We start from the raw sequence: 11,630 nt of genomic DNA on the forward strand, positions 1-11,630 counted from the left end.
ATGCTGTGTTTGTCCTGGAGCAAAGCAACAGGAGAGCCAAATTCCATGTGGGAATCCTTAACTTGGAACAGTGCTCTGGCTTTATTGGGGCTGCACAGTGCACTGAGAATTTCCTACCAGGGCAGAGGAGCTGGACACAGGGTTGACATAATTGGAATTACTTATGTAATAATTTCTCCAGTCCTGCGGGGTAAATTCCCAGCATTGCAATGAAAAGTGAGGCAACAACTGATACTGGGCTGTTTATGGCACTGTATGTGTTCCATGCTTAGAATCAGCATTACAAGTGTTCACTGTCTGATGAATTCCTAGAATCCTTGGGGACTGGGACTGACATCTGCTGGCTTCCAAATGCCAGGGTCTCCAGCCTGCTGGAGCAGTTGGGTGCTAAAGTCACACTGTGTGTGTGTCCAAGAGGAGGGGTGCTCTGGAGGGTGGGGTGCCATGTGTATGCAGGAGTTTGAGGTGCATTTTGTTTTCCAAATGCACGTCTTGTGAACTGCAAACCGATGGACAGTACTGTGTTCTGTGTGGGGCTGTCAGAGCACACATTAGCTCTTTATGGTTCCTCTTCTGGGCTGTGCATAAACGCAGGTTTGCCCCAGGTGGGGGTATTTCTCTTCCTGACACAGTCCCAGCAGTTGTGCTCCTTCACAGGGCTTTGCACCTGTGTTTGCTAATGGAGATTCCAGCAGAATGTTTGTATAAACTGCGTGATGACGTGAACTGTTCTGACGCGGGTTCTGTGAAGTGGTTGTGTTAGAACAGCTCCCCCAGTCACACTCTGATGTTTGTGAGCTGCCGTAACTCTTCCTATAAATAATTAGTTTTGTTGGTTTACTTCTCGGGTCTTGGTGCTGAAAAAAAAACAAAGCAAAGCACCATCTTTTATTCTCTCTGCACCTAAAAATGGGCAAACAAACCATGAGCAAATTCCGAGAACCTGTTGAGAGGTTTTATTCTAGGAATGCTTCAATGTCTTCTCCATCAGCTCCCTGCCTTTGGAGTTCTTTGTCACTGGAAGCACCAATGAACTCAAAGTTTATTCTGAAATAAGTTGAGTTTTCATTTGACTTATTTCTACAGTTCTAAGGAGGAAATAACCTTGGACTAAAGTCCTGAATCCATGAATTCCATGAATGCTCTTGGAAAGCCCTTTCTGTGAGTTGTGTGTGAGCTTTGTAATGGAAAAGAAAATTAATTTCCAAGTAGATAATCTTGATTAGCCTGGTAGTGTTCCATACTCACCCTGTTGTGTCCTAATGAGGCAATTAGCTACAAACTCCAAGCTTTGTCAGGCATAAGGTAATGAAATATTTGTGCATAAATTTCAGTAAAATTAACTAAGAGTGAAATTCGTGGATTTTCCAGGATTTTCTTGTAGCTCTCAGTTCACATCACAACCCCTGTCCAGACAGAAAACTTCAAAAAAGGGGGAAGGGAAAGAAAGAAAATGGCATAAATTTCAGAAAACAAATGACATGTCTGATACTTCTTGACAGCCCCTGAAGCTTGAAGGGAAGATGGGGGGGCGGGAAAAGGCAAGATGGGGTTTAGGAACACATTTACACTTTGCCAATAATTCTTTTCTTACCAAGCATCTTAAAATACCCAAACCTGCTGTAGTTAAGAAACAATAAAGCATCAGCAGCAACAGTAGAAATGGGTGCAGGGGGAGGTGCTCCTGAATAGTTACTGACAAGACTCATCCTAGGAATGCTTGGAAACTGTGTGGAACCATTGTCTTTCCAAGATGCTTTATTTGATTTGGGCTTCCTTAGATGTTTATTTCTTGTAAGTATTTGTAGTTCTTTGTGTAAATGCTGTAAAAAGGTCAAGTCTGTCTCCCTGTGCTCATTATGAGTGTTACTGTTGACTTCAGTAGGAATAAGATGCTGCCTTCAGTAGAATTCTGCTTTTGTTGTACTTTTGCAAGTCTGGAACTCTCAACACCAAAAGCACGTGCTGTTAAAGGGCAGATTCTGAGTCAGCAGGGAAATGTCCAAAACAAATGGGAAGTTCAGGTGGAAAGATCAAGCCAATTATCCTCAATAATAAAGTAAATCTGGTTTGCTTTCTGTAAGTGGGAACTTCAAGAAGCAAATACCCATCCCTGCCTCGAGAGGGTGATAGCTTGGGATTCCCAGTCTGCGTTTATTTTCTAGGAAAAAGGATTTTTTTTCCCTAGAAAAATCTGTTTCTTGATTCACTTTATCGCTGTTGCCAATAAACAGGCAGATATTGTCAGGTGACCAGCCTGCAGATGAGGTTCATAAGAACATGGTGCAGTACAGCACAGGAGCCACTGAACAGCAAGAGCACGTATCAGATCTGATTTCAGCAAGGATTAGGAGCCTCGTGGAACAGTTTCTTTACACAAAGAAACGTTGACCCAAGATCTGTGTTCATGCTCTGCTGGCTCCCTCGGATGGCTTGGAGCTTTCAGGGTGTTTTTCTCCTCAGTGAGCACATCCAGAGTGACAGTGCAGAGACCCCAGCACGGGCTGTGCCCTCGGGGGGCTGCACTCCAGAAATCTTTCTTCTACCAAGATTTCTTAATATTAATAGAAATTATCAAGCCCAATAATTCGAGATGTTACAGGGCTGACTGGGGTGGTGCTGGCATGGAGGGAATCAGGTAGCCTGTGGTTGAGAGTTATATCTGGTTCTCTTGTTTGAGACTGAGCTGATCTATCCAGCATCTCTCCTGTTGGAGTGATTTGGGATCAGGGCTTGGAAGGCTTCTGAAGGTGAGGTATTTAATAAAGTGAAATGATAACTTTATGAGACTTAAAAAGCCAGGAGAAAATGAGATTTATATTGGATCTGTCACAAATGGTATTTTGAACGTGTCAGGTCACGAGAAAAACATCATGAAGAAGTAACGTGTTCAAGAAGGAAAGCGGTTCTCTCGCTGTAAATGAAACAGCTCCCTGGGCTGTGCCGGTGTGGAAGGAAGCAGCTGGTGCCAGAAGGGCTGTCTGCCCTCTGTGGGGACAGCCTGGCACATCCCACCCCAGGGCCCCCCTGCCTCGGGCTGTTGTGTCTGCAGGTACCTCAGGGCAGCTGGGACAGGGTGTCTTTGGGAAGAGTGAGGGAAACAATGAATAATACATACCCTAGTGCTTGGTAACAAAGGGGATGTTCTTCCCAGGGAATGCTGGCTGTGCATCTTGTGTGTGGCAGGTGCAGTGCCCCCTTCCTTGGAAACACCGTGCTGGGGCACCCCTGGGGGGCTGCAGAACACCAGCAGCTCCTCTCAAAGAGACAACACAGGAGCTGTAACACCCTCATGGTAATCTTCTGCCTCCCCCTCACTGTAGCTATGTTTGTAATGCCAAAAAATAGAGCATCTTGAAAGTAAGTCTTGACAAAGCTCAGGTTTTCTCAGCTCGTAAGACTTAAGCCAACTATTAACTAGTGTGAACCACTTGTTTTCCTGTCCAGTTGTGCTATAATAGAACATTAAGACATTTTCCTGTCCTTTTTATTCAGATTCTAAAATGTCTCTGTTATATCACAGTTGCTTTAAAAAAGGCAGCTTGAGGTTGGAGGTTAAAAAGCTGGTGTAGCTGCTTCCTTGGAAAGTGTGCAATTTAAATTAACTTAACAAGAACACTTCAACACCCTTTTGCAAGCTAGAGCTGAAAAGAAACCCAAAGTTCTCTGTTGTGAGCCAACCTGTTGGCTTGTGAGCATTCCAGTAGGCATTCTAGGGAAAGGTAAACTTATGTATGGTCACTGGAAACAGTTAAATATTGTCCCTCTATGAAATACTGATGTTTCCCTTTCAGATTGAAATTGGAAATGGCAGCTTCTCAGTGAGCTTCCTTGGATCCTTTCACTCTTTTAACTATCTGAGAGATTTGTAAAGTAAGGGAGACTTTTGAGGAAAATTGCAGGATCCCGGTGGGGATTGAAGGAATTCACTCTGGTCTGGCCTGGCATTATTTTTAGTTCTTGCATAATAAATGGATCTGTTGCTCTGTGTAAATCTCTCAGCTGCACTGAGGATGCAGTAAGTGTGGAAATGGGGGTGCTGGTGCTCCTGTGGCTGAACCTGGGTACCAGAGAACAGAGAAGTGTTGTCTTCCAGATTCCTGGCTGGATTTGTCATCTGGGCCAGTGGCTGTTGGACTCTGGCCAGGCTGTGTAACAGGAGGGATTTCTGTGGAGCTGGGTTGGTCCAGTGTGGTGATTCATTCCGGCCTCCCAGGGCTCTGAATGGCTGAGGTGAGGGTGTGAGGAGCACTCGTGGGTGGGAGATGGTCAGTTGGAGTCCTTTCCTCCCCTCAGTCTGCAGTGCCCTGTCTGTCCTGGGTGCAGTTTGGGGGTGCTGGTGCTGAGCTTTCCCACAGGTTTTGCTGGTTCCCCACAGCAGCAGTTCCTCCTTGTCCCAGCTCCCCGTGGCCTCGCACTGCGTGGATGTGGAGTGAACGTGCAGTGGCACTCTGAGCAGTGAGCGGGGTTAGCCAAAATTCCTGCTCTGCCCAGGGAGCCAGCTTGTCTCCTGTAGAGGCAGATGGATTACAGGGACAGAGTACAATGGGCCTTTTGGCTGCTCCTGGCTTTCTGGGATGTTTACTGCCCTGGGAAGACAAGCTTAGCTGGAAATTCCCTTTGTCTTGTGCTTTCTGTAGGTCAGTGTGGACATAAAAGCTTGGTTAAGTTACTGGAATGGCTGAATTTGGTTTTACTTTTCATTTGCTTCTTTACTTTGGACCCGGTGACTGCAGTGTTCCTTAGATTCTTCTGATAAGTTCTCTGAGAGAAGCCAAAATTGACTTGCCTGACATGGTCTAAAACAAAGAGGTATGCTGATAACTTTTAATAAAAATATACTTATGATCTCATGTTGAAATTATTAAATTCTCCTTCAAGGTTCCCAAAGTGATTAACAGGAAAATGCACAACAGATCTTGGCACCGTGTATGACAAAAAAACAACTCCAGGCTTGATTTCTTTCCTTCTGGGATAATTCCTCCTCTTTAAAATAATAGGTGAAGACATTTAACATAGATCAGATATCCATGGCAAAGTAAATGTGAGGTGCACAGAGCCAAATTCTGTGTTAATGCAAACGAGTCATGATCACTTTTACATTAAAAGAGTCTTGCCAGTAACCTCCAGAATGTGATGAGTAACATACAAGTCATTTTTCTCGAGTTTGTAAGTAGAAATGCCCCACCAAAACGTGTGTTTGAGGCTCATATCCCACCATATCTGTGGTATCTCAGATCCTGCTTGTTTGCCCTTGCTGCTGACATACTTTGCAATGCACCTCGAGGAACAGCTCCTCGTGGATTCCCTGGGGAAGTGCCGGCCCTGGGAGCAGCAGGGAAGGAAGGAATAAACAAATTAACAGCATCCATCTGACAGCTGTGTTTAAAACAGCCAGTCAGGCACTAGTTCTGGTTAACCATCTCTCTCCCTCTCTTAAGCAGTTCCAGACCTCGTTGTAAATCCCGACGTGCTGAGCCATTCCCGTTTTTGGGAAGCAGGGAGCACAGCCAGGCTCCCACCCCCCTCCAGGCTCCAGCTCTATTCTGGGCCACCGTGCCCACGCCTGAGCAGCTTGTTTGGTTTCCAGCCCTCCCACTTGTTGGGCTGTATCCTGCAGTTGTTGGGCTGTATCCTTCCACCCTGCTGCTTTGGCTCCCTGGGGTTAATCCTCGGGAGTAGCCCCTCACTTGGCTGGGGTGTGGTCAAGTGTGGTGATGTGGTGGGATGTGATGGTGTGGGATGTGGTGGGACCACCTGAATAAAGGGGCTGCAATTCCCCTCCCTTGCACTTTGCTTTGTTCCCCCTCTGCGACTTCCCTTCCTTTTGCAGGGGTGCACACGTGGTTTGAGTGCTCTTGGCCTTGTTCTGCACCAAAGTATAAGCCATTGTTCCCAGGATCCCTCCCGTGTTTCCTTCCAGAGCCTGTTTTCTCCCCCTCATTAAGGCCTTTGGCTCAAGTTGAAATGCGAAGCGTGTTTTGGTTGCTTTTTTCTCACGGGGCTCATGGATTCAAATCGTGTCAAATCCCAAGGTTTTATTCTTCATGCTGCTTTTGCACAACAGCAAAGCTTATAAATTTCCTTTCCAGAGTCCTCTTCTCCCCTTAGGCTCTGGCAGCAGGAGCAGAGGTGCAGGGACAATGCAACGGCTCCACACTAAGCTGGGAGGTGTCTTTACTACCCAGGCTCCTGGAGGCTTTACCTGCTCTATTCCAGGTTTATAAAAACACAGACTGTAAATAAAATATTCTTAGCCCTAAAGATTGGAGAGAAAAGCTTGAAAGCCATGGCTGAAGTTCTTCCCAAAAGCTCAGAGGCCAGGCAGCAATGAGAGAATCCCACATTTCCTCTGCAAGATGGAAATAGCAAGATTTATGAGAATTGGACAGTGCTGCTGCAGAAGGCAACAATATTGTGGAGGTATTCTATAAATATTTGCAAACCTAGTCTATATGCTGTCACTGATGTAAATACAACCTTCAAAAAGCAACCTCCTTTCCAGTATTTTATCCTAAACAAAGGGAAACCAAGTATAAACAAACCAGGGCCTTTATTTTCCCTCCCTCTAAATAAAAGCACACACTTCTCTTGTTGCACTTCAGTGACAATGTGCTTGAGGTGAAGAGAAAGGAATATTCCTAATTTGTCTAGTTCACCAGGAATTAATGCTGTGTTGGCATTAATGGCATTTTTATATATTATGTATGTACAATATATACAGTATATATTATTCAAATACTATTGGCACTTCCAGGTCCTTTTCCAGCACTGTAGACTATAAACTCTTCCCATGTCAGGATAAAAGTGTGGGCTTTTGCATACAGAAAAATGAACTATTGTAGGGAAATATTTCAGTCACAGAACAATGCCAAGCAAGCTGTTTATTTTAGAGAAATCTGGTTTATAGCATAGGTTGGAGTTTAAAAAAATCTTATTAAGGAATTTGGAAGGTTACTCTATTTCCTGAGTATTCCAAGTATCCCTGTGTTTTCAGGGCTGTGCCAGCATTATTAATTATGCTTATTAATGGTGGCACTCAGTGCCCGGGTTCAGTTGATGTGATGGTGTTTGGTCAAAGGTTGGAGTTGATGATCCTGGAGGTAATTTCCACCCTGAGTGATTCAGTGATTACCCTGCATCACAGAGGTGAGGCTCCTGAATGCCATCTCCAGCCAGCTCTGCAGCTGACCTGCTCAGGCTCTGTTCACAGCTAGGCCCGTGTTCCTGCTTGGAACAGCCAGGCTGTTCCTGCCGGGATCCCACTGGGGCCAGAGCAAAGCCGGCTCCTCAGATGTTGTTTTCCAGTAAGTGATGAATGGGAAGAGCTCGGTTGCCTCGGTGATGAGCCGGCACAGCTTAGCAAGGCTCCTTTAGCTAATGAAGTGATAAAAGGGGAAGAAGGACAGATCCAGCTCTTGTAGGTTCCCAGGAGGAAACCCCCATGGATGTGGGGATGCAGAACTGTGTGGTTGGCTTGGGAAGTGTTCCAGGAGCACTGGCCTGGCTTCTCCCCGGATAGAGAGATTGTGTAACTCAAATCTGTGGTTATCCGTGACTCAGACAGCGGGATCAGAGCATGGCCAAGAGTCACTCCTTGGACATGCAGTGCTTGAGTTGGAGAGAGACTTTGGACAAGGGCCTGGAGTGACAGGACAAGGGGCAAGGGCTTCAAACTGACAGTAGGTTTAGATGGGATATTGGGAAGAAATTCCTCCCTGTGAAGGTGGGGAGGCCCTGGCCCAGGTTGCCAGAGCAGCTGTGGCTGCCTCATCCCTAGAAGTGTCCAAGGCCAGGTTGGACGGGGCTTGGAACAACCTGGGCTGCTGGAAGGTGTCCCTGCCCATGGCAGGGGGTGGGATTGGATGGGCTTCAAGGTCCCTTCCAAGCCAAACCATTCCATGAAATAAAACATGGTGGGGAATGGCTATTTGGAGCAGAGCTCTAGTTCTGGGCTCCTCAAAGCAGTCAGTTTAGAGGGATATATCTGTTAAAATTGAAGACTAAGCTGTGTGGTGTCCTGTGACAGCAATGTCCTCGTTTGCTTCAGACAAGTGGGGTGGAGGATGTCTTCACACTCCTGAGGAGCAGTGGGTAGGAGCACTGAATTTTAAAGTGGATGCTATAAATGACAAGCTGAAACTCCAAGTTCTGGTAATTGTAGCTCATCTCCTGCACAGGGAGATGTGAAGTGAAAGGAAATTAGGAAGGCTGAGTGAAGCAAGAGGAGGGCACAGAACCTTGTCATAACTGTTCATCTGGGTGCTCCTAAGTTAATACTATTTTTAAAAATATCACTGCTAGCAAAGAGATTGGAGGTGACATTTAATGCTCTTGAGATAAAGGAGGAAACAACTTCTAGGAAATCCTGATTTCCTGCTTTCTTAGCTTGTAAAAAATGTGCTTCTTCACAGCACTGGTGACTGGGCTGTGCCTTGAGCAGAGAGGAGAGATGGGTGAGGAAAGTCCTCAGCTTTCTGCCTTATCTTCTGCATTACATAAGGAATAAAATCCTGTAAGGAGTTTCCATGGAGCTGGATTTCATAATGTGTGCTCCATCCTTATGTGAGAGGCTGTGGAGCTGAGAATGGATCGGGTTTGCCCTGGCAGAGTTTGCAGGTATTTGTTCCCACAGTGGAGCCGGGGAGGTGGAAGCAGCCGGGTGTGAATCTTTGTTGTGAAGGCTGGACAAGGAATATATTCCTTTTGGCTTTGTCCAGGATAAATTCACCTTCAAAGCGGGAAGGGAAAAGGAAATGGTCTGTTCACTTGTAGTTATCACATTATTAAAACAATAATCTTTGCTAATTTTAGAATATTAATTCAGTATCTCAAATACATGTTCTTCCTTCTCACTCAGGGACATCCAACTTCATTAGAGACTTTCCTGGTAAATAAAAAGGGCCCTTTCAGGTTTGTTTTTTTTTCCTAGTATGGAACAAAATGGGCTGGTCTGTCCTTAGGCCCTTTTCCTGCTCTTGGAATATCTGGTCTGCCTGGAGGGCTCCAGCCCAGAATGGGAAGTTGAGTTCTCCTGTTCTGCTCCTGGACTCCTATTCCTGTCTGATATTCCTTACTGGAAAGGCTCCATCTAAAGCAGAGGATGAAACAACCTTCTCAGGCAGGTTGTTCCCAACAGCAAAGAACAAGAGGTGTGAAGATGTGGAAACACATGGCAAATATTTATATTGGAGTTCCTCAGTGCTGAATTAGGGTGAATTCCTCTTGGAACATGAGATACCTGGGTCTGCTTTCTGTTTCATAGGACACTTTTCCATGGGGAGCTTCTATTTTAGTGGTAAAATGGCACTGAAGGCAGGTTTGCATTGTCTATGCCAGTGGTGAGATCAATCTGTGAGGGATTAGCATAATTTATGAGAAAATTATTTCTGATAAAAAAATTCCTGCACATGGGGTCTCAAGATGTTTGTGTGTCTCAGGTGGGATACACTGATTTACTGGCTCAAGATAAACAACCTCTAAGCACAGCTATCAGTATAAAGACAACAACATTGTCTCACTGCAAGAATATTGCATTTCATGGTGCTCAGTGTGATTTTTGTAAAGGATTAATTAGCAAAGCTCTCAATAAGGCAACTTTTATTGACTTCAAATTGGAATTTAAATAATTGTTTTTCATATTAATGAGTTATGTATCTCTACCTGCTTATGCATGACAAAAGGTGTTTGTGTGGGAATATTTCTCCTTTGATATGGCACATTAAAACACTTTCTTCTTTCTGTTTCTAAGAGCTTAGTACAACCAAAAGTGCTGACCAAATGCTTTCTGTAAATAACCCTCTCTAAGCACTCACCTGCTGCATCTCCAGTGTTTGGATGTGCAGTTACCCAGATTGCCCGTGTCACAGCCAGAATCTGTTACAAATCACTATTGCTTTGACATCATTTTGATTCTTGTTTGCTCTGTCTTTGCTGGTTTGAACTCATTAACTTTCATTTCAGTTCCCATTCTTTTAGTTGTCAGCAGAGGGTAAACTGGCTGTTGGAATTCTGTTTTCTTGCTAATTCTCAATTATAAGTGGGTTTTTAGGTCCTTGCTGAAGAATAGCATTGAATCTGCAAAGGTAATTATACCTATTTTAATGCTATTAATAGTGTTTATAAGGGATCATTGCAGTAAATCTGCTTTAGCCTTTTTGTCAGCTGTGATTTTATGTAATATTGTGTAATACTCCCTGAAACACTGGTGGCTTTTAAATAGCTTGGCTTGCTTTTGAAGGAGAGAGGGAAGCAAAACAGAGAAGAGCTTATTTGGGGGAGTTTGCTTGTTGACAGATGCTTTTTATGGCTCTCAAGAAAAAAAGGCGGGGGGGGGAAGGCATGACAGGAGAACAAAGCCCAGGTATCCAGTGTTCACCTGTTCGCCCTCTCTCATCTTTCCTGCAGGAAGTCCTGGCTGAGCAAAGTTGGAAGCCCAAGTTCCCGCATAGACCGCACCAACTTTTCCAATGAGAAGGAGATTTCCAAGCTCGACTTCTCGGGGTTTAGCACCAGATACTGACAGAAGGAAGCATCCCAAAGCATGAAGATGTTCCTGCTCCGTGCACGTTTGCTGTGCCTCTATCCAGTGTCACAAACACTAGAGATAACCATAAATGCCCCTGTTCCCACCAAGTAAGAATTCCTAGTTTTGCTGTGTTAGACGCCTCACACCAGAAATGTCAACACTTACCATCTAAAACACCAGTATCTAATTTATTGCAGCTCAAGAGACAGATAAATGCTTAAAGTGTCTGTGGTTATCTGTGCACAATGAGACTCGTTACATACAACCATCAGGTACCTGATCTTTACACTGTGATTCATCTTTCAGGTGCAAAATAATAAATTCATCTTCTGCTCTTTGTAGTCTCACCAAAAACACTTAATTACAGAGCTGGAACACAGAAGTTTATTGTAATAGCTCTGTACTGTAGATGATGCTCTTTGGGATAACTAGTTAAGATGTGGTGGTAATTTAAAATAAATTAAAATAAATTAAAATAAATATAATCTGCCTCAAACTGGGATTATCTAACCAGCTGTGGTTTAAAGTTCTCCATAATAATGCAGATAAATCTTGGAACAAGATGATGAAATGTGTGGCCTCTCACCCCGTGTGCAGAGTGAGCCAGTGCTCATGTTCAGTGCTCTCTCCACAGGCACAGGGGTCAGTCAGGGCTGCCTCTGCCACCCCAGTGTGCAGGACTTGGGCTCAGGATATGGATACACCAGGAGACTCCATGAGGATACTTAAGCTGATGTTCCCACTGGCTGCTCTGTACCCCTTCCCAGGGTAGGTGGTGTCAATTTAGGCAGCTTCCCGGTTTTAATTTCAGAAAGGACGTTTCACTGCACTCCTCCCTCTGTGCAAGGTGTGCACAGAAAGGTGTTTCTGCTCCCAGCCAGACTGATTTTCTTTGGGCCTTTGTGCATTAAGCAGTAAGTTTCCTTTCCAGAATTTGCAGGAGTTAATTTTAAATTGTGCTGTGGTTCTACACAAGCACCCTTTGTTGAAGTCATGGCCGGTGACTCTTGTTCAGCTCCTGGTAAATGGCAAAGTTCAAGTGTAGCAGGAGCTCAGTAGCTGCTCCATCCTCTTGGAAAACTGTTTCCTGCCCAACAAAAGG

The 11,630-nt window shown here is 44.8% G+C and overlaps 1 protein-coding gene across 1 annotated transcript in view; it reads left to right on the forward strand.

Annotated features, from left to right (window-relative positions):
* ACYP2 (acylphosphatase 2) overlaps nucleotides 1-11,038 on the forward strand; it is a 31,034-nt gene extending 19,996 nt beyond the window's left edge. Inside the window, exon 4 of the mRNA XM_050314938.1 lies at nucleotides 10,408-11,038. Coding sequence (XP_050170895.1) covers nucleotides 10,408-10,522 — 115 coding nt within the window. The 3' untranslated portion in view covers nucleotides 10,523-11,038. The remainder of the gene's footprint in view (nucleotides 1-10,407) is intronic.
* The last annotated feature ends 592 nt before the right edge of the window (nucleotides 11,039-11,630 follow it).

This window comes from Myiozetetes cayanensis, unplaced genomic scaffold, assembly GCF_022539395.1.
Source record: "Myiozetetes cayanensis isolate MyiCay16 unplaced genomic scaffold, myiCay2020 scf2-11, whole genome shotgun sequence".
Classification (NCBI taxonomy): Eukaryota; Metazoa; Chordata; class Aves; order Passeriformes; family Tyrannidae; genus Myiozetetes; species Myiozetetes cayanensis.